This window comes from Calypte anna, chromosome 7 (assembly GCF_003957555.1).
Source record: "Calypte anna isolate BGI_N300 chromosome 7, bCalAnn1_v1.p, whole genome shotgun sequence".
Lineage (NCBI taxonomy): Eukaryota > Metazoa > Chordata > Aves > Apodiformes > Trochilidae > Calypte > Calypte anna.
This window is the reverse complement of record NC_044253.1, coordinates 1,446,602-1,469,960: the sequence shown is the minus strand read 5'-3', so window position 1 is coordinate 1,469,960 and position 23,359 is coordinate 1,446,602. Positions and strand designations below refer to the sequence as shown.

General features: G+C 44.8%; 1 protein-coding gene across 2 annotated transcripts in view; it reads right to left on the bottom strand.

Moving 5' to 3' along the window:
* CACNB4 (calcium voltage-gated channel auxiliary subunit beta 4) overlaps positions 1–23,359 on the bottom strand; it is a 49,260-nt gene that overhangs the window by 4,415 nt on the left and 21,486 nt on the right. For both annotated transcript variants that reach the window (XM_030454583.1, XM_030454582.1), the window contains exons 2-11: positions 17,553–17,672; positions 17,086–17,208; positions 14,643–14,773; positions 13,068–13,144; positions 12,670–12,689; positions 12,480–12,560; positions 10,348–10,406; positions 6,575–6,684; positions 5,053–5,204; positions 3,757–3,852 (exon numbers count right to left, since the gene is read on the bottom strand). In XM_030454583.1, the coding sequence (XP_030310443.1) occupies positions 3,757–3,852; positions 5,053–5,204; positions 6,575–6,684; positions 10,348–10,406; positions 12,480–12,560; positions 12,670–12,689; positions 13,068–13,144; positions 14,643–14,773; positions 17,086–17,208; positions 17,553–17,672 (969 nt within the window). The remainder of the gene's footprint in view (positions 1–3,756; positions 3,853–5,052; positions 5,205–6,574; positions 6,685–10,347; positions 10,407–12,479; positions 12,561–12,669; positions 12,690–13,067; positions 13,145–14,642; positions 14,774–17,085; positions 17,209–17,552; positions 17,673–23,359) is intronic.

Genomic DNA, 23,359 nt, shown 5'->3' with positions numbered 1-23,359 from the left:
CTGACAATTCTAGAATAAGATAAAGAACTGCATGATGAGTTTATTATAAATCTTGTTTACAGATCTACCTTCTTCTCAAAAGTCCAGAACTTACTGTAATACTCAACTAATTTTATTTATTTTTATTTTTTTTCTTTCTCAGCACAGCAGAAAGCTGTTTCTTCCTCTGAGAGCAAGTATGGAGATTTCTGTTACAAACACTCCTCATTACCTTTATCCTGCCCCAAATCAGGACACACTACATCCTCTGGTCCAATTCAGTGTTTATTGTTGTCTGGTTTGCTCCTTTGCTTATCTGTATCCTTCACATCCTCCTCTGCTATATAAACATGCTGATCCACTACAAATTCCACTAGATCATTCACACCCTCATGTGTGGAAGAAGGAACCCAGTTACCTTAAGAAATAAAAGAATGTGGTTTGCTTACATAATACTTTGCTTTGGAAAATACTGAAATTAAAATTAAATCACATGTGTTCCCTTAAATAAAAAGAATGATTATTAACATTTCCTGGCCAACACTGCCCATTCTCTTTGCATCAGTGGCCACTTGGCCTGAGCACAGCTCTGGCTGGCTGTACGAACCTCAGCTTTGCAAGGTGATGGTGCTGGTGAATTTTCAGCTGCAGGGGGTATTAGAAGCAGGAGGACCAACCACCTCTTCCTCCAACCTTCCTCCTGATAAACCAGGGATAAATGCTTCTCAGGTTTCTTTTTAGCCTGGACCAGCTGATCCAGGGAGCTCACAAAATGATCCAGGGGTTAACTAAGCATGCTGCAAGGTGGAGGCAAGAGAGAGCTGAGAGAGGGGAACACAGATGCCTTTCTCTGAACAGAGCCACAGCTTCAGGCACTTCCAAGAAATGTACACCTCAGACTGGAACCCAAAACCACCTGGCTCTGTGACTGTCTGCAGCTTCATGTGGTGTTTTAACAGTGATCTCAACTAAACTGACTTCAGTGAGAAGAACTTCCAGCAGTTGCAGTAGAGCTGTCATTGTTTTCCCAGTGAGCAGTAAATCAGCATAGGAGTGGCCATGGTGAGGCTTTCAGGCTGCCAGCTGAAGGTCACCAGGAAAAGCTGCAAAACTGGCAGGATCCTGATTCCAGTGCTCTGTGGCATTTTAGAAGGAAAATCAATTCCAGAGCAAGCACTCAGGTCTTTTGGTGCATTTAACAGCTCTGCTCAGAGCTAAACTGTGGTGGTTCCTTTTCTTTTCTTCTGGGAGTAGAGAATCTTTTAAGGAAGGAGCTCCTCGTTTGCAATGGTCATGGGATAAAACAAATTCTTCCCAGTTCTCCTCACAACACATTTTATTCAGCACAGTATTTTCTTAAAAGATGTGCAACTCAGTTCTTCTGTGAGCACTTCCATACACTGCTATCTCTAAAGTCAGCTACACTGAAGCAGTGGTCTTCCTGAAGAGAAGATAAAATTAGTTGCCACTGTCCTCTGCTGTTTCTCCTGGATTACTGTCCGGTCACTGGGATATTTTAGGTATATTACCCCATGTCAGCAACACAAAATAAGATGGTCCTGACTCCCCTCCCAAAGAATGCTGGGGAGAGGGAGTGGAAGAGGGACAGAGCTTCAGGCACAGCCCAGAGAAGGGGCCCAAGGACAATCCCAAATTCCAGTTTATTCTCTGAGGTCAGGGGAGGTCAGCTCAGCCTAGGAGGAAAAAGATGCCTCAGGCAGAAAAGGTTTTACCTGGGAAAGATGAGGAATCTGAACGTGTAGGTACACCTGGTGTAGTGCCTGATTTTTAATGATGCCAGGGGATTTCAGTTCTCCTAAGGTGTGATTTCAGGGGGGGAGGGATTCAGGTTATGGCACAGGGAGCAGAGGGATATATGTACCCTTCCCTTGGCACTGGCATGAATCCAAAAGTAATGAAATGCAGCTGACCAGCTAATATGATTTGAGGCTACATGACTACCACAGTTCATGCTTTTTTTTTGAGCCATTTAATGCTCCTGCTTAACAGAGACACCCAGTGAGAGGCACCTTAGCACTGCCTGGAGCAGCAGCAGTGAAAGATTAGCAAGGAATTAATAATGAAAGCAGTTCCTGAACTTAACTATGCCCAAAAAGAGTGCTATTTTTAATATGTCTAGACATACAGCACCATCTGATTACTTAAGGCTGGCTCTCAGTAAATGAAAAGAAGTGAGGTTTTCATCATTTTCAAGTATCTTCACACTACACAAACAGTGGTCTTGCAGAATCTGAGCTGCAAAACAGCTGAAGCAGGACACAGTGGCTTTGTTCCCAGCAGTGCACCTCTACTAAATTAAATCATAGATCACCTTGGCCTTTTAATTTGAACTTAACCAAAACTGCCACCTCTCTTTTAAGTGCTTTAAGTCAGCAATAACTTTCTTGAAATCAAACCACACAAAACTGATCCAAAGCCTGCTGGGCAAGTCCAAGGGGAAGGCAGGCTCTGTGCAAATACAAGTCTGAAATCTGGATACTCTGAATTGTGGAAACATTTCTGCTATCCAGGTGAGGTCTCACTTTGTTGCCTCAGGCAAGCAGGTAGGACTGCAGGGTGGGGTGTTAAGGCAGAATTTACCAGATCCTGGGGATGGACAAGGTCAGCTGGGACAAGAGAGAAGGAGGCTGTGAAGTTTGGTATTTTAAGCAGCATACAAACCCAAGTGAAGTTTCATCAAAATAAATCCTTGTGAATTATTACTCCAGAAAAAAAGCTGCTTGAAGTTTGTTACTTCCATTTGAATCAAAAATAAAAACCCATCTGGAACTGAGGCATTCTCTCTAAGGTATACATAACACAAGGCAAAGTCTTCTGGTAGTATTATCAGACCCTTAGGGTTGGGCATTTCTCTTGCTGATCTCAACTTCCAAAACTGTTTCTAGACTGCTCCAAGCCATTTCCTTGGTCAGAAGTTTGCCAATTGTAAGGCAAAAAGTCCAACCCCAAATACCTTCTCAGAGACCTTTCTGAATTTCTCTGAATTAATCTGATTTCTCCTCACAGTTCTTTGGCATGAGAAAGATGGGGATTCACAGGGTGTGACCATTCCCCTGAGAAAAGAGCAGGCTCTGCACCCCCAGACCAAGGTGACACACAGCTATTACACTGAAAAATCCAAGTCCTCACCCACGTTTGCTGCCACTGAGCAACTTCCTGTGCTGCAGAAACCAGGTGTGGTTTTCCAAAATGAAAGCAAGTTTGAGCTGCTCTGTCCAAACACCCACCCAGCACCCAGCTGCTGCAGGACATCTGCTCCTGGGGCAGCAGGTTGGTTGTTCAAGGTGAGCAATCAGTGACACAAGGGTGAGTGAGCAGTGACTGTGCTCTGGTGAGGTGCTCAGGCACTGCTGTGTCAGGATGGATGCAGACACACAGCTCACAGCTGAATCAGAGTCCCCTGCAGCCTCCTCTCAAACCAGGACTCTGGGGTTTTGGCCCTTCAGGACCCTCAGATAGCACTGCTCCACTCCTGAGGTCATTTGTTAGTGTGCTGGGGGATGGGGTTTACCACACCCATCACCTGCAACCTACCATCCTGCCAAAGATCACACTAACCCAGCACAGGAGACAACCAGGAAAGCATCAAACAGCTTTTTTCTTAGCACCAGAGGCTGACTGAGGGCTGCAGGGCTGCCTGGATCTCCATCAAGTGAAGTCGTGAGGTCTGAACTCAGCTGTAAAGTGAGGACATCACAGTAGGAATGTGTAAAACTCCTGGTACCACAAGTCCTGTGGCCTTTCTTCTGTACTTACTGGGGGGCACTGTGCCAGTTTATCAGCTGCCACCAACTGCACATTCAAGTGTTTGCTCTGGGACTTCCCTCGGGATTTAATCAGTCGCTGCAAAACCTGATGGGGGCAAAGAGGAAAACAGGAGTTCAGGAGTTGCCTCTCTCCAGAAAGCTCACACTGACATCCCTCTGGAGGACTCAGCTCTCTGTTATTTTGAACAAAATGAACAAAATACTGTGCTTGAATATAAGCACAAACCTCTTCTGGTAATCTCCCTGAGAGCCATGCACATTTCCCTCTGCATCACACTGCAAATACTTCAGTTATTTGCAGATACTTCAAATGCAGTGCAAGTGGTGATTTTGCTTTATTCTCCCTGAAGCACTAGGTTGGTTTTGACAATGCAATTTCCTACAGAGCAGGAAAAGTTTACCTATACAGAATAATACTGGGTTGATTGCAGCAGTATGTTACACTGAGCAGCAATGATCTGTAAGTTAATTTGTTCTGAGGTGCATTTGGGTACATTTTTTACAGGTATTTTACACACACAGTTGTGTTACTTTTTTTTATTTATGCACACTGTGTTCTCTGATACAACTTAAGGGCTGGAAAAGGTAGCAATCCTAATTATTTCTCTGTAAGGTTTCAAAAAAGATTACAGGACAGTAGAAAAACAAGGAATTGTTAAAGTCAGAAGGACCTCTAGAGGTCTCTGTACCAACCTCTCACTCAAGGTAAGGTCAGCTGGATGAGCTCACCTTCCCTGAACTTCAGTGGGGTCCTGACAGCTCCTTTCTCCAGCCTGCCAGGGTCCTAAATGACAGCCCTGCTCCCTGGCACATTATCCTGCCCCAGAGCTGGGTACTGCCAACAACCCTTGAACAAAGGGCACCAACCAAAACACTGAACTGTCCTGACCCATTACTGACCCCCAGGGGATCACTGGTAGCCAGCTGGACTCTACCTCTGACCAGCACCTTGGACTTGTTAAGGTCTTGGACTTGTTAAGGCTTACAGAGAGCTGTGTTGGGTGGGGGAACTGCAAAGGGGAACTACAGAAAGAATTTGCTCCTCAGAATTTTAATTTTTTTTCTTTTTGCCTACTGAACCTCACTGTGAGCCTTGTCTAAGGCTAAGGCTAAGTTAAGGTCTGGGGCAGAGACAATAAACTGCATCAAATATCCCCTGGACAAGCCATTGATCTGAAAAAATCACTTTTTTTCTCTTCCTCTCACTCCTTCTCTTCAGGTGCAGGCACCACACTGCCCTCCAGATCCCCCTCAAGCCATGTATTTTAAGGGTGAGATGCATTACCTTTGGAGAAGACACTTTAACATGGACAATAATTGGTGCTAAAGATGTCTTGATAAGTTGTGCAGGATGATTGATGGTGTCTGCATCCAGGACAACCAGTTGTAAGGACCTTGCCAGCTCAAAGATTCTTTCAATTTCACTCTGTACTTCAGCTAGGGAAGGAAAACAGAAGAGGTAAAGCCATTCAACCCCAGCATCACTTAGACAGAAACATTACCTCTCATTTGTTTTCACACATACATTCTGTACATGAACCCCATAAGTGAATTAATGTCATTTCCATAAAGCAAACTATTACTCAAGGCAATTTTTAAAATAAATATTACCTTGGAGACAATTCTATTGCCTGAAAATGCATACATACTATATTAGTTTAGAACATCCTTGTATTTAAACATTGGGTACAATTAAACACATGTTTCTATCAACACAAAGCAGACTTAAGCATGTTTTCCAAATCTGCTAAGTAACTTTGCAGTCAAAAGAGTTTTTTCATCACAAAATAGTGTTTATGTTTAAATAACTGACAGGGTATTATTTGAAAAGACACTAATGGCAACGTGCACACCAAAGCTTTTTTGTCTGAAGAAAAGGGAGAGATTTATTTCCATGTAAATTATATTTCTGATATGTGTGGTTCTGGCCCTTTTTAATCACCCACACACACGTGATGAAATTTTAAATAAACTCAGCAGAAACTGAAGCCTGTTAGTTACACCACCACAGCACAAAGGAGCTGTATGTCACAACTCACATGCAGTGTATTTGCCTAAGAGCTGCTCCACTCAGCAATGTGCATTCACAGGCACAAGAAGGTTTGGTACTATCCTGCAGCACTTCCTTTTGGGGTGCCTACTCCTGTACTACAATGCCAGTATGTTCCCTTCTTGGCTGGACAAGGGAAAAGCTCTTTGTGCTCTTGTGATGTAGAACTCAAAAGCACAAAGCTGAGAAGAGGGAGTTGGGAGGCCAACTCACCTTGGGAGGAAACAGCACTGAGCCCAGCTACAGGTCCCCAACTCACCCTGGGCAATTAATGGTTGGGACAAAACAGCACTGAACCCATCTGCAGGTCCCCAACTCACCCTGGGCAGTTAATGGTTAGGATACAACAGCACTGAACCCAGCTACAGGTCCCCAACTCATCCTGTGCCATTAATGGTTGGGACAAAACAGCACTGAACCCATCTGCAGGTCCCCAACTCATCCTGTGCCATTAATGGTTGGGACAAAACAGCACTGAACCCATCTGCAGGTCCCCAACTCATCCTGGGCAATTAATGGTTAGGATACTGCTTGTTCTACCCCAGGTCACTGCTTCACCTGAGGGTAACAGAGCACTTTGTGCCACTCCCCAGTCAGACAGAACTCCTCTATTTGAGTAGGTGAAGTTGGGAATTATACTGGGAAATGCTGCAGAGACATTTCAAAACACAGAACTGATGATGTCCTGAAGGCTGAAACCCTGTCCCTCTCCTCCAGCAGGTGACCACGTTCAGCATTCCATGTGTCCATGTCTTACCTAAACTGGATCTTGTGTTTGACCGCTCAATTATTGCCCTCTTGCTGGGATTGTTTAGCACAGACCTCTTAGCAAGAGAAATGTCAGCTGTCACTCTAGTTATTGATATCCTATGAGTAAGAACACAGGACAGAACAAAAACACAGCAGTCAAATTTTCAGTGCACTGGGCAGGATTTACAGCTACATTCCACTCCAAAGTGCAAGTACAATAAAACACCACTCGGGCAGTTTTATAGCCCAGTTATATCATCATTAAGGAACAGGGGAAGAGAAATGCTGCATAAATGTAAAATATTTTCTGTTCCCTACACTACTGCAGTGTCTGGCAGTGAGTTTCTGCTAATTCTACTTAATGCCTTTTGTTAACTTGTCTCCTCCCCAACTCACTCCTGACACAGCACCAGAAATACTCCCAAGCCATGCACGTCCTGGGGCAGAGAGAACAACAGAGTCAAAGCAGGAACTGCACTTCCCCAACCAGATGGCCAAAACCTGAGATGAAACCTGGCACTGCTGAGGGGTAAGAAAGGCCACGTTTGGACACCTGAGCCCAAGTTACTCATTTCTGAGTGCCTGTGAGTGAGCCAAGAGAGCTGCTTGCTCTGGGGAGGCTGCTCCTCCAAACATACCCTCCTCCTGCAGGCAGGGAGCTGACCTGATGGGTAAATCACTTGGTGAACAGGAGAAAAGTTGAGCTACAGCCATCTGCACTGCTGGAGCCTCCTGCTTAACTTCAGGAAGGCCCTTTTTTTACTTCACCTGTCAATGAGCTGATGAGACAACAGGTTGTAAAACAAAGACCATGTAATCACTTCTCATAAAATCCATATAGGAAGACTGTGATGAGCCAAAGAACCATGAATCATGGGCAGAAAGGATGCTGGAAATGACCAGCAGCCATTCCATACAAGGTTTATGCAGCTCCAAGTGAAATTATCAGATGCAGAGTTAAAACAATAGCACTTTTTCTACCTAAGACATAAATAAATTTATTGCCAGAAATTACAGCAGAGACCGGGAGTGTAAATGAGTTTCAAAAAGAAATGGGAGAAATGGATACATCATGGGTCTAGAAGTGATGATACAACACAGTGGTCCAGATCACACCTCTGGGTCCTAGATCTGTGACTGCTGGAATCAGAGATGTGGAACAGAGGAAGGACCACAAGTGCTCAGCTGCTGAGCCAGCTAAGAGCAGCACTTTGCTCCTGTTGAGTAAGGAGTACCTTTAAGTACCACTGCTGCTGACAGATGTTAAGAAAAAAATTGTGCCTTTGCCTTTTTCCTTTTCAGGTGGTGTACAGGGTCAGGTTTGGTCTCTGCAGCAGTGATTAAACACAATGCATGTAGAAAATGATGGAGTGAGAGGCTCTGCAGCAGCTGTTCCCTGAGTGCCTTGTGCCAGCCCAGCCCTGCTGCCTCTGCTTTAGTTCCCTGGCCAGGAGAGGATGTTGCCATCCCAAAAGAAGGAGCTGACAGAAGCCAGGTGTATTAAGAGACAGGGAAGGAGGAGTTCTGCTAGTTGGAAGCCCTACTGAAGTCTTTTGAAAAGCTCCTCCTTGGGCAGCCATTTCCCTCCTTGGTAATGGGGACCTGTCACAAAACTGCAGAAGAGTTGGGACAAAAAAATTAAAGGGAGGGAGGAGAAAGACTACAAAGCCATGGAAGTTGGCAGGAGGACCAAGAAGCAGTTGAGGTGCCTGAAAATGAGATTAATTCATTTTCCTAAAGGTCCTCAGAGCTCAAGTCAGTTGCTTCCTCGTGGCACTGAGCTTTCTCAGTGCAGAAGTTTCCTACTCCTACTGTCCCAGTTGCCAGTGCTGCTAATGGCAGCCAGAGCTGCAAACAGCACCTGGCTCCAGGCAGAATCTCTCCCTTTTGCCCCTCTGTGCAGCCCAAGGGCATGGTGGGGGAGAAGAAAGAGGCACAAGGCAAGGAGCAGGCTGAGCAGCCCAAATGGGAGCATCTCAGTGTGCTCTGCATTTTCTTCTCTGTGTTTATGCACTGCTGATCTTCACAGATCAGGCCTCTGATGAGTACATTCTCATACAGGGTATAAAAATACACCTCATAAAGGATATATTCCCAGCAATCACATGGTGGCAGCTGGAGATGACTTATCACTTCCAGTTGCCATGGTTTCCTACCTCAAACAATGACTCCCAGTTAACCGCCAGCATATGGCAAGCTGACAGCCCTCTGCCAACAGCTGGAAGAGAACATCTGCTGCAGGTCTGTACCCACCCCCAGTGCAAACAGGCACTGGTGGGATGAGCTGCAGTGGGAGCAGAGGAGTCCATCTGCTCAGGAGTGGGGAGAGGAGGCACTGTCAGGATGCAGGAACAGCTCAGAAAAATGCCAAATTTAACTGCAGGCTGCCACGTAGAGTGCTTCATCTGTCAGGCTGTAGAGCAGGGCTCAGATCACCTCAGCTGGGCAGTCAGAGACAGGGCAGGAGAGGAGATATTTTACACACACAAGTTCTCTTCTTTCTTTAAGCTGTTCATGTCTAAGCTGCCATCTCCTCACAGCACCCCAAGGGGTACCTTGACCATAAATCCCACTCCACCTCTTCTAAACAACAGACACAATTATTTTCTCTGTCCCAGAGCCACTCACTGTGCAAGGCAGTTTCAAACCTGACTTCCTGTCATGTCCCAGCTAGCACACTCTGAGCCCCTCTTCATACTTGGAATATAGCAAACAAACTAGGATGAAGGAAGGGCAGCACATCCCAAGCTACAGCTGCTGATGAGCTCCACTGGAAAGGAGGAGATGCCAAGGACCAAGCACACAATCCTAGCAAAGAAATCCAAATTATCCCTCTCACAGCTCATCAGCTGAGCAAGATGAACCCTCTTTAGAATTTCTGAAGTTCTGATGAATTTTTTTCTATGTATTTTATATTGTTCAGCATTTCCTTCTTAAGCATTTTGGCTACTGAGAATATTTAGGAGTTGATTTTTTTTTTCTTTCAGGTGCTGGTTTGAGGCACTGCTGCTGCACCTTACTGAAATCTGGTGTTCCTGATTCTTATTTCAGGGCTAGGGTGTGATGAGTTTTATTTAGAGAATATCCTGCTGCACAGGAGCCTGGAACTTCAGGGAAGTGCTGGAATGAACCTGGCCCAAACAGAGCAACTTCAAAATAAAAATCAAGAGGCACTTATATTTGTTGCCTGCACACTCCAGTGACTGGCTGAGCTGGTCCTGCAGTACACCTGTAGCCTGTGATTAAGAAATGATCATATGCCCAAAGGATTACTCATAAAACTGTCCTTTTAGGTGCATTCAGTCATGCTTTCCCAAGTGTTCCACCCAAAAAAGGGACTGGAGAGCTCACTGAAACAAACCAGCAGTCCACTCAGTCCCACTGACCCAGCTGGACAAGGGGCACAGCCTGCTTTAAGCATTAAACACCTGACCTGGGAATGCCAGCTTTAAAGATATTTTGGTTTTCTCCATGCATCCTACTGTCACTCCATCTAATTTCTCCCCTAACTTCAGGCTGGTAAGACACTGAGGCAGAGTAATTCTATCAAACTCAAGAAATCTTACTACAGACACAGCAGCCATAAAGACACATGCACCTCTAGTAACACCTTAGTTGTGTTGCAGCCCAGGGCTGGCTGCCTTTCAGTGTTGGTAACAAAGCTGGCAAATCAGTTCTGAACATGCATCAATCTTCTTGCACTAAAAAAACCAACAAACAAACCACTAAAATGTTAGTGACACACGGGGGGAACAGCATGAGCAGGACAGGGTTTCTCACCTCCCATCAAACCTGTGCTTCAGGAAGTCAAAGAGAGCTTTCTGCATCATGTCTGTCACCTTTGCAGAGGGGAGGAAGGTTGAGCAGGGAGGATTGACAGGGAGAAAAAGGAGTCAAAAAGTAAGAAAAGAGGTGAGTGGAAGGTAAGGACAGTGCCACCAATTAATACCTTCTGCAGGTAGCAACCAGTTAACTTCCATGCTCTGGGCAGCAGGCTTGGTAATCAACACTTGCAAGTTCTCTGACTCATTCCCCAAACTCTGGCAGGGAGGATGTGGGAGCTGTCACTCCTTCTGCTCTTGCCTTGCCCTCATCAGAGCACACCCCACCACCTTCCCTCCTGACACCATTCCCCAGAGGATGCACCACGTGGCAGAGGCACACGGGACTATTTGGGTTGGAGAGATCATTTCTTTGTTTTTTTTCCTACAGTAACATGATTAGAATGGTTTAGAACTCCAGCTACAAGATGTCTTGTGCTGGGTGACTGCTCAGAGAGAGGAGGAGGATGTTCAGAGAGGATTACAAGCTGAAAAAATTAATGTTCCCATTCCTGTACCAGGGAAAGCATCTGAGAGAAACTCAGCCCCAGCAGCTCTCACCTACTTCATTGAGTGAGCTGCTTGTCTTTTTCAGGACAACTCAGGCTGACACCTATTGTCTCCCAGCCTAGACAGGAACTTAATCAAAGCCCCCAGGCCTCTGGCAGTTTATTTCTCCTCAGCTGTCTTTCAAAATGGTTCTTAGAGAATTTACTCAAGGAAAAAAAGAAGTCAAAAGAACTTTCCCATATAGATTGCAAAGAAAAATCAATATGTTTCTGTTATGTTGACCACTATTTGCAGCTGAAATTCATCTTGTGACTGTGTTACCATTCAAGATGTCATGTCCAGTATTATTTTCTTAATCAAAGATGGGGTGGCATGTTTGTAAAGGTATTAATTAACAAAAAGCCTCTGTCCCCCCTCAACCTGAGAGTCCCTATGCAAATTCATCTGTGCTGCAGCACCATGGAAGTCAATGGATGAATTTACTCCTGTCAAGAAAACATCACCATAACATTAAAAGGCAGAGAGCAGAACATGAAGTACATAATTCCTGCTTCACCAAACACCACTTTCAATCATTCTTACAAAAAAAACCCCAACCCAAACCCATGCAAAAACACTGCATTATGCTAGCAGTGGTACCATGTTGTGATCTTCCCAAAAAGAACCATTCCAATATGTTTAATAATATCCTATAAACTGCTAACAACATTAATTAAGCCAAACGAAGTGTATCTTTGATTTTATGTTCATGTTCATTTAGTTCCTCATTCAGCAAAACATTTAACAGATGGTTAAGTTCACCAAAATGCCCTGCTAGAAGCCTGTGCTCGTTTAGCACGTGTTAAATGCTCATTTCAATCTGCAGCAGCCTTGGAAAATGGGTGTCTGGTTTATCTGAGCACAGTTACATCCCAACCTCCAGGGGGAACAGAGGCAGAAGGGTTCAAGGTTTCTGAATATACTCCACTATGCTAATATGCTTTTACACAAGTCAAGAAAACATGCTGAAATAGTAAGTCCCCGTATTCAGTTTCAGGTGAACAAACCTGAATATGCTGCAACAGTCCAGCTACTTCATTTGCCAACAGTTTTTATAAGTGAAAAAAGGAGAACCACCAGAGAGCCTCTTCAGAATGTTTGCCCAATTAAGTTCAAAGCATGTGCTACTTTGACCCAAATTTCACATGTATACAGAAGTCTAAGTAATTCATTTAATTGCTCCAACTTTTTTTCCTTGTAGTGGACACAAACACTGTTTTTCTCACTTGATTTAATCAAGAAAAAAACTGTACAAAAGATTATGACTGGGGAGTGTGCTGGAAGCAGTGAAGCTGCAGCATGCCTGCAGTGTACTGAAATCACCCACCCTGAGCCATCACAATGCACAGGAACTGCTGCAAGGTAGGAAGAAGCTCAGCTGGTACCTCAGCCAAAGGGTGCAAAGTGCTAACCATGCTCTTAGCTCCTCAGTAACCTTGTTAACAATTATTTGAGCTTAAATTACCATAAAACACTGGCACTGGGCCACAGGCACTGAATGTACTGAGGATAAGGTAAGAAACTGCTACCTGGACTACATACCTCATAGCCTTTCAGGGATGGACCCACCAAGACAACTGGCCTCATTGATGGTACCACATCATAGGGGGGAATATGTTCTGTCTGGAAGAAGAAAAGAACCCTTCAGATGGGTAACCAAGGATCCATGACAAGCCTGGGAATTATGTATTAGAATGAGATAAAATAAAATGAAAATTAAAGCACTACTTACCACTTTTTGTTTCTGTTTTGCTAAAAGACCAAATGAGAACTTGGTTAAAAAACACACACTGTGTATGTCAGGCATAACACTTGCAAACAACACTCCCTTTGCCAAGAACTTCTGATTTCTCCCAGTGCACCTCCCCTGTGGTCAGCCCAGTTTAACCTGGTCATTCATTCCACTCTGGGGGGAAGCTGCCACTTTTCCCAAGATTTTTTTTCCCCAGCCCCTTGGCAACCACTGCATGTCAAGAAATAGATGCCTTTTCCACCTCCACATGCAAGCACTTTTCTGGAGAATGTCTCAGTAAGTCAGCAAAAGGGGGAATCACTCATTTTCCACACTCAGTTTTTGAAACAGAAGTTCTAGGAATAGCAAGAATTTCCTTAAATAAAATCCTGTCTTACCAGTAGAAGTGGGAGTGGCTCGAAATGTGCCAGAAACCATTTCTCCAAGACTTGAAGAAGAATTTCCACTTGATTTCCTGTGGTGTCAGAAAGAGCCCCATTAACACCAAGAGCCCAGAGCTGCAAATGCTGAGGTTTTAGACAGCAGCAATGAGAAACCACAAGGTAAAGGAGAGTCTTCATCCACATTCCTGCTCTGGGAAAGCTTCCTCTGAGGGGAGAAGCAGGGACATGGGGAAACCAAAGTAATTCAGTAGAGTTCTATGGCTGAAAGATGAGGCAGGCCATGAGGAGAGAGCAGGTTCCTCTCCAGACTGAGCCAAGCTTTTATCTGGAGCTACAGATCTGAATATTCCTAAGAGAAGTGCCCAGAAATAAGCTATCACCATTCATTGCTTGCTAATTCTATCATACAAACCTAGGAGTGTTAGTGCAAACTACCTGAAATCTTAATAGGTATCCTGTACAACATATCCCCAGTCTGGTTCATACTTGGTTTTATTCCTAATACTCTCCACAGGTCAGATTAGACAGAATCTCTGTAAGAACTGGTGATTTGGTGGAGTCAGGTGTGGACACAAGCAGAAAGTTTCTCTTACCATGCTGTATCTGAAACAGAATCCTGAACACTCTCTTAGTGTCCCTCTCTCTGAATGAGATAATCTTCCTTCTCACAGTGAGATACATTGGCTTCCCCTGAAGCTATTTCAAAAATTATGAAAGCAGTTTGGAAAAAGCACAGCTAATTCTGCTCGTTCTAAAACCATTTCCCCAGCTGGTTTCTGCTTGAAATGATTCCTGACCTTGGTTAAACAGATTAGTATGTCAACTACCTGACAGTAATTTACAGGCTAAATTATGTTCCTCTCTCTACTACCTATTAGGTCCAGATTAAGCTGGCTCATGTCTCTTTACTCTGCAGTTGTAAAAGTTTTGTCCTCCTTATCTCTGTGACCATTTAAATTCCAATTACTGGGAATAATACCCTAGTAGTAATGCAATTAGAGTAATAAGGAAGTATTTTGTGTGTCAACAGAAGAGAGACTTCAGTGGCTGAACTGGGATTATGAGAGCTGAGTTTTACTTTCTAGACCTACGACCAAGTTTATATTTTTCATCTCTATGAAGTGTGAGAAGTCTGGTTTTGCCCAAAAGAGAGAAAGAGGAAAAAAAACCCAAAATCAAAACAAAACCAAACAACAAAAAAGCCACACAACCCCTTCCCCCCTACCTTAAGACCATAACAGCTGGGAAAAAAAACCTGTCAGCCTTTGAGGACCAAGCTGACTTGAACTTATGGGAACTTAAATTTCTCTAGCCCTTCAGAAACCTCCATCCATGCCACTCACACTGTTTTACTGATCTTTCCTAAAGTCAATACACATTTTTTTCTTGTTTCTCATCATCAATATCGAGCACATCTATGCTCTGCAAACACAAATTTTCGTTTGGAAGCCCAAATCAAACACTCCTCCAAATGCACTGCAATAAGAAGAGAATCAAGTGACCTTTGAAAATACTGCCTGGTGTCAGACACGATTTTTAAATTATTTTAAAAGGTTACAGCACTCTTACCCTCCATGGAAACGTCCTCTCTTCTGCTCCTGCTGAATGCGGATATTCTCCAGTCTGAGTGGGCTTGGGATAAAGCCAATCTCACAGCCCTCCTTAACCAGCCTTCCTATCCACCAGTCATTATTATATTTCTGGAACACAGAAAAGTTACTGGCTTCAGTTCAAAACCTCCATGTCCAAACCCCCCTTTATTTTGTTATTTCCAATCCTGGACTCCGCAGCGCCTCGGTTTGTGTGACTTGAAGTGAAGCTGAGAGGTGCTGGAAGGTGTTTGGGAGGTTGATGTCTTCTGTGCAGCATTATCTGTGGCAGTACTGGCTTCTCTCTTATCTGCCCCAACACGTCCTGCTGTGACTTCTCCTCTGATGGCACCAACTAAGTGGTGATTTAATCATCTGAACCAACTTCTGGTGAACCGAGGCCACCAAACTACCTCAGAGCAGCCATATGAAGAAGTCAAACATAAAAATAACATCATCAGATCACCACCAAAAAACCCAGTTACTGGCTTCTTGTGAAATGTAATGCTCTACACTAAAGATCACCACCATAATTTTTCCTTTTCAAGTACTTGTATGGATGTTATTAAAGTTATTCCTTCACAAAAACCTTGTGTGGTGGAAAAACTCTACAAATACCATTTAAAAAGAAACCAAAATAAAGACCAACCCACCCAAGACAACATAGAAAATTTACCTGCTCTAGCAATGAAGCAAACCCATACCTACTTAATGCTATGACAGAGCTCTAACCAGAGCTGTGACACCTCTCTAAAAATGGGGTTTTTATAGTGCTGCTGCCTAGAGGTAGGTAAACCCCTTGGAGGCATTTCTTTTTAAATATATGACAGCTGAAGAAAAATTCACCTTTAGGAAGAAACTTTACTATGTAACTGGACATATTAAATTTAATTTTATCATCAACCTTTAGTACCATAGTTTTTCCTGCATTATTGAAAGCCTGGCCTCACTTGAATGATGGAAAAATGAAAAGCAGTGTTATAGTGGATGTTGTAGTGGAAAAGGATTTGTAGGAGCTGGCTGCCAGCAGAGCTTTTGAAGAAAAACATCTAAAAACCTTATACTCTGCTGTGCTTCATTAGGCACCTCAGTGTTCAATAAAACCCCATTCTATTGCACAACCAACTCAGAAACCATTAAGAGCAGCACGAGTCTACCAGTTCTGTCTGCATGCCTCTAGGAAAAGTTATCACAGAAATCTCAATAATGATAATTTCTCTTGTCTCTATATTCTCTACACTTAAGTTCTCAAGCACATAACTACCACATTATAGTTGTCAAAGGTACAATGATGCTCAGCTGAAGTCTCTGAAACATCCAGAGCCTCAATACTATTGAAAATTAAATTAGCCTTTTCATTAATCCCTACAAACACAAATATTAATGTACACAGCTATCCTCACACCCTGATCTTTTAAACCTGTCCTCTTTATATAGCTGTTCCTTATGCAAGAGGTTCCATTATTTTATCATTTCATATTCTTTAGGCTGTTATGACCCTGTTTCAGTGTGCAAAGCTTCATTTTAAAAGATGCTTCTGCCTGAGTCAACAGAACTGTGTTTTGCTGCTGCAGATCAGTGAAATCTGCAAACCACTGTAAAAACCTGAGTCCCACCAGCATTACCCCTTCTGGTTTGGTTCTAGATGTATGGCTGGAATGTAGGAATCTTTCTTCCATTAGCAGCTCGTGGAGCTCTGAGGGGTGTTTCCAGCCCTCAGCTCAGGATCAGTGTATGCTGAGCAGATCTGAGCAGCAGGCAGGATGGGGATGCAGCAGGTGATCTGCATGAGGTCACCACCTCCCATATGTTATTCTTTGCATTCAGCATGTGGGAGGATTACAGTTCATCCCCATTGGCTGCCAAGCCCATGATTTCTTCTGTGTTGTCAGTAATTGTTGCCACTTCATCTTTGAAGCAAGCACATCATGCACAGTCTTGTAAAATGACAGATGAGACATACAGGACACATTCTCAATATAGCAGCTCATCACTTGCTGCTGCTGTTTCATCCTGTCAGGAGGGTGACCTTACTTCTTACCTAGTTTAGCACTGTTCTAAAATCTGGAACCGTGTTTGTTCCATCCAAGCAAGCCTACCAGATCCTTGAAAAACAGGTTCTGCAAGGCTTTCTTCCATGCAAGCTATGGATTCCAGCATGGGCAACCATGCCCAAAATCCTGCTGAGCTACAGGCACAGCTTTGGGCAAGGTGAAAGTTTCATCTTTAACAAAAGAAACTCTGCTAAGCCCTCAGCAAGGCTCACAGGTTAGTGGTGATGCAATCCTGGTCACCTAGATGATAAAAGCTCACACAGAATGCCAAGACATGGACTTGGGACAGACCTGATTGTTCAAATGGTAGCCCTTGGCATGCAAAATTATTTCCTTTCACATTCCCTCTTACTGCTTCTGTGGTTTTACCTCTTTAATGTGTAGGAAGTCCTTGGCATCGAAGGAGATGGCAGTGCTTGGGACAGGAACATCTTCATCCAGAGCTCCACAGTAACTCACATTTGTCTTAACAGCAAATGCTACTGGTTTGGACTACAAATAGAAACACACATCACAAACAGGGGAAACTTTTCTGAATCAAGAAGGGATTTGTTGTATCCAATTATCTAGCAGAGGACATTTGCCAAATACACCAAAATTCAGACCTAAGAATTTCACCTCAGGCAGCAGAGTTCAGCTCCCTACAGAAGATCCCCATTTACACAGGAGTATTTACACTGTATTCCCCCCAAACACCTTGTCTGCAGGTAACTGCACCCAGCTGCCAAACTATTTCAAAAGACAGAATCATCACTACAAATCAGCAGGGGGAATTTTAACAGGAGGCAAAAGATAAAAGCCACAACCTCATTATAATTAAAGCTGAAAGAACACACCTTGGCCCTCTCAAGCTGTATAGCTGCTTGCTGCTCTCTTTCCTGGCGGATTGCTTCCCTGTCTTCTTCCAAAGAGACATCAGAGTCTGAGGGTCTGCTTGTGTAGGAATCTGCTGAGCCCTGAAATTAAATTCATGTCACTAATTTTGAAAACAGATGCAAGAAACACAAAGCCCCTCCTCAGTCACATTCATAAAATACTTTAAAAATACTTGCTTCTAAATTTCTTTGAGGGAGTTTTACACATTGTTGCTCACACACACACACAAAATCTACAGAATTTGGCAGAGAAATAGCCTGCCTTTACTCATCAGGTGTACTAACTCAAAAGACACAAATCCCAAGAAAAACCTCTCCACTTTTCATCTCTTCACGTTCTTATTGACACAGTGGAATACAGCTCAGTTGTCAGGCACTATCCAGGTATCTTTATAATATTTAAATCCTGTTTGGCAACGTTGGATTCAAGATTGCCAAGGGTTAGGTCACATCAAAGATAATGAAGGTATTAGAAAGCTTGGGTAGGATCACCCCTCCCTGCAAATCCAGCACCACTGCCTAAGTACTTCCCTCCCTGCTGGGGCTGCCACTCACATAAAGCTTTGTTCTGTGCTTCAAGAAGGGGAAAAAAAAGAGGCAAAAGTCACATTATCAAGAGCTGCTCAGCAGGGCAACACAAAAGGTGGCTGATGCTATGGGGAGAGGCAGCAATCCCACCTGCCCAGGTTCTGGCTTCCAGCACTTGGCCAGGCTGGTAGTGACTGCTGAAGAATCCAGTATATAAAGTTGAGCTACAATAAATAATTTCTGTTATTACATTTCCAGCAGCAAACTGAAGGCAGTATCTGTGTCTTTATTTATATATCTACAGAGCTCCAAAATCTGTAACTTTAGATGTGCTCCAGAAGAGCCATTCTACAGCATTATGTCTTTCAATTTCTTTTCCTTAAATTGATTCACAGCCTGCAGTGCAGGGACACACATTCTATGTAATCTACAAAAGATTCATCCTCCCCATGTCAACTAACAGATTTTTCAATATTGATGTGAACACACATCCATTAGAAGGCTCCTGGCAATGAACCACTGCTGAGCATATGCTCTCTTCTTGTCACATACTCCCAACTTGGCCACAAGCATGGCACTGGGGAGGGCAGCTTTCCTCTGTGGCAAGAACAGGATTTGCCTAACATGAACCAGCACAGAGATTCCATCCGAACAGAGCAGAAAAACCCCTTCCCAGGACAGCACCCACAGAGCCAGGAGGGCTGGGGAGGGCTGAGCACCTCTGTGTCTGCAGGGCCATCCCCAGGGGTCTGACAACTCCAGGAGGAAAACCAGCAGAGCAGAAGCTGGCAGCAGCACAGGGTTTTTGCTAGCTGGGAAGCCAGAGATGCTGCTCTTCCTCCTGCTTCCTTTGGGATGTAGCAGAGACCACAGGAACTCAGCACTGCCACAGGGCCAGCTCTGCACCCACTTATTCCTCTCCATCTCGGAGGCAAGATCAGAACTTCAGCTGCCAAGTGCATCCCCCCAGAGCCTTCCCTGACCAAACCAGCTCATCACACCTAAGGGAGAGGGGCACCAGGAGACCCCCTGCCTGCCCTTCTCTTCCAAACTCCATCTCTGTTCAGCGACTGAAGGTGAAGGTTATCAGTGGGAGATGGGATTCAGGTGGTCAGATATTCTAGCCCTGAAATTACAGCCTGTTCTCCATGCTGGGGTCTGCACTGTTTAAAGCAATTAGAGAATAAAAACCCAACAGAGCAGAAGTTGCAAAGACAGAGCAGCTTCTCATTTACTGCCCACAAAAAGCTCAAGACACAAAATGCTCTGCAGCTGGTGATCATCACCTTTTCCTCCTTACAGACAACAAAGAGTGGCAGAAAGGAAAATGGGAAAGTAACAGCACTGTCCAAATAATAAATCAAAAAGTGTAATAACACAAATAACATCTTGCAGTAGGAATGGGCTTCTTTCCAAGGGTTTAGTCCCACCTGGCATAACACGCAGCAAGGGGAACACACCAGATCCTGCCATGCCTGAAGCCTGAGACAAAGCCCCCACTGCTGTCACCCCGAGCAGCAGCACAGTTCCTCACCCCCTGCTCCCTGACCAGGGCATTTCCCCCTTCAGTGCCTGGGTACTGGAAGATGTGTGAGAACAAGGCACAGGACACACCAGGGACACGATGGACACCAGCATGACACATCCAGCTGGACTGCAGAAATCATCTGGATAGGGCAGTGGGGAACAAGAAGGGCACAGCCTCTATCTGTGCATTTATTCAGGTCCCCTGGATGTCATTCAGTGTCTGTAAGGCAATTTAATGGACACAGACACCTAAGCTGGATGGACAGTCTCCCATCCTGGCTTTTAATGGTCTATGTCTGAGCACTGACCTATTTAATGCTGTCAGAACAAAGCAGTCTTAACCAAAGCAGCTGATACTGCAGGTCCAGCCCAGGCTCAGTGCTCTCCCTGCCTGTACCCCAGTGACAGGGATGGGCAGGATCCCCTCTCCTGCAAGTCATGCCAGAGAGCTCGGGGCTTAACTGGGAGCTGCAGCCCCAGGACTGGGACTCACAGGATGCTGAACTGCAGCACCACACTGGGAAGCAGGCAGCACTCTGCAAGCTGACACAACAAGCAGTCTGAGGGAAATAATGCAGCCTGGCATGCAGCAAGGTGCCCTGAGCACGGGCCAAGAACACCAGTGTCACCATCACTTGGAGGAGGGGACCCAGGAAGGTGAAGGTTTGCTTTCCTCAGCTCAGTGCCTGAGCCAGGCTGCTCAGCCCTAAGGGCTCATTTACCTTGCAAGCCACCTCTGTGCCTTCCCAGCCCACTTTCTGCAGCCTGCATTCACCTGCCAAGGGGCACTTGTGGGTACAGTGGACTCCTGGCAGCAGTGACTGCTGCTGACAACGTGGGGCTCAGGATCTGATTCAGGGAACTACTATCAGACAAGCAGCCCATGCATTAAAAACGAACCTTGTTATCCTCACAAGTCTCACTTTGGAGTCTCTTTTTTTTCCAGCTGTGCACAGACCAAAATGGACTGTATGTAATTTTTGGTTCTGTTCAAAATCTTTGGTCGAAGATCAAACTACTGACAGCACTGTTGTGCAATATTGTCAGAATAGTGTGCAACAAGCCAGGGCAAACACTCCTGCCTGGACAGAACCAAGTGCAATCAAGTTCTGGACTAATAGCTCCTATTTATTTAAGCTGCAATAAATGTGCTGGTCCTAAATCCTATGACACATCCATGCTCTTGTTGCAGCTAGGAAGCTGGAAGTGACTACCTGACCATGCAATGAAACCAGATTCTGTCAGCAGTCTCAGGGAAGTGAGAGAAGGCAGAGGAAAGGTGGCATTCCCCATCTTCTCCTGTACACCAACACTTAATCAAGAGAGACATTTTCATCTCTTCATTTTCATCTTTTCCTCTTGCTCCCAGCAGTGAGTTGATAATTCAGGGTGTTGCACAGATGCCCACAGTTCCACATTCACACATACTATTCAAGGATCAGTCCTCATCCTAAGGGTTACCCAACCTCAACCTCACAAGCCCCTGGGAGATGCAGGGAAGTGGGAACATATCCAAAGAGTTCAAGCATACACCAGATTTAACAATCTGAAGGAAACAGGCTTTGCTAGATAACTACATTATTCAAAGCTATATAAAAGACTTGTTTCATATTTCAGTCTTTTTACTTTGGGCTCCTGTGAATTAATTTTTCTTGCTGTTTATTAATTATTCCCCCCTCATTCATTTTCCTCTCTCATCAGTTAGTATAATTCAGCTTTGATAAAAACACTGAGGTTTGAAGCACTCCCCAAAAATACCAGGGAAAAAGGGTAAAGCAGAGTGAGCAGTGGATCTGGTTATTCAGCAAGTACAACATGATGGTAAATCACCAGTCCCTCTTGCTGACTGGTTCTATACCTGAGACTGCTGAAAGATGCTGAGGTGACTGAAAAGATTATCAAAATACTCCTAATTCCTAGCCTGTTTGGGGAGGAAAAGTTCATATGCATCCTTCTCCTGGACACTACAAACAACATCCTGCTAGCTCCAGCCTTCCTGCTTGCTGAAGAAAATATCAACCTTTAGCTGCTAGGGTTTCAGAAGAGGCAAAAAGAGAAATAACAACTTCAGTGAGGTTGCAAGTGATTTGTTTCCAACTGCCATAAATCCAGAGATCTGAATTGCTTTCTCCCCTGATCCAGCCATAACTTGTACCACTCTGTCACAGAGCTTCTGCAATTAAAGCACCAATCCATTAGGAGCTCCAGGAAGCCAGATGACACGCAGCCCCTTTTGAAAAGATTTAGGGTGCTGCAGAGTCCATCACAACCCAAAAAGCATTTCTGAAAACATGCCCTGCTCCAAGGAAAAGCTTCTGCCTTGTCCATTAAGCAAGACAACAGGGCAGCACTGCCTAATTGCAGGAATCCTTCTCCTCGGGCAGGACTGGCTCCGGGCATCAGGAGTGCATCTCCATCCAGGAACAAGCAGACCCTGGGCACCCATGGCAATCAGCATGCTTAATAAAGCAGACATGCCCCTGAAAAGCCCTCCTAGCTCTGTTCATGCACATGCATTGTCAGCTGAGAACATGAAAAATGCCTCTGCAGCACCAGTGAGTACACTGTGAAAAATCTATAGCCCTGTAAAATGACAAAGCATCACGAGCAGCAGTGCACCTCCAGGCAGCCAATTATTGTGAAAGGCTGGCTGGAGTCTGAGGAATATCAGAGCTGGCGACAGCACCAAATACTTCTGGGGAAAGTAGATCTCTCCTCTCCCACCCTGTCCTCACCCCTGCCTCTTCTCAGCTCCTCCCTGCACCAGGAACCCCACTTGGTGCCTTCGAGGTGCCCTAAAGGTCTCTGGATGCTCATGGGGGTTTCATCTCCTGCACGATACAGGATGCAAAGGCCCCAGAGATCCTGAAGGTCTTGTCCTGATGCTGAACACAGAAGTTACACACACAGCAGACCATGGAGCTGAACCAGAGGTCACTCCACTGCTTTTATATTGGTCAGGACCTCAACAGAAAAATTTCTAGCAGACATCCACAGAAACACAGAAAACAGCAGAGTAACCTTTGCTCAAACCACATTCCAACCCACCCCAGACACAACTACTCAGCACCAAAGGGGGGAAGACTCCATGCAAAAAAAACCTACAGAGAAATTCATTTTCGATGCAGTTCAGTGCAAGACCCCTCATAAATCCTATTTCTCACTGGTCCACGTGCATTGTGCAGTCCCTCTGCACAAGTCCCCTTTTTGTTCCACATGCATTCAGCATATCCTGCAATAAGAAGTTGTCTGTGTCAAGTACAGCATCCAACAGAAGCAAGCAGGGAACATTCTTCCTGCCACGTAGATGAGATCCCAAGATTTCATCCTCCCAAAGCAGAGCAGAAAGCTGGGATCTCAAAAGCAGCCAGAGCTCAGCTGAGGGTTACAAACACCTTGGGGAAGAGAGGAGTGGCTGTCCCTGCCTGCTCACAGACCCCTTGGCCACAGCACCAGCCCACAAAGCCCACCCTGGGCAACCACATCTTGGCCACAAGAGCCAAGCCTCCCCTGCCACAAACATGAGTGGCTATTTTTCAGGATATGTATTTAGGGAGAATTATTTGCCCCAAGTGGCACAGGTCTTTGGAACTGCTTGTGTGCAGTACTTCTGAGCTTGGCATGTGTGTGCATGGAGATAATGAGAGAAAACTCATTTCTCTGAGCAGAAGAGCACAGGCAGGGCACTGTAACTCCACCTGAGGGGTGGCTCC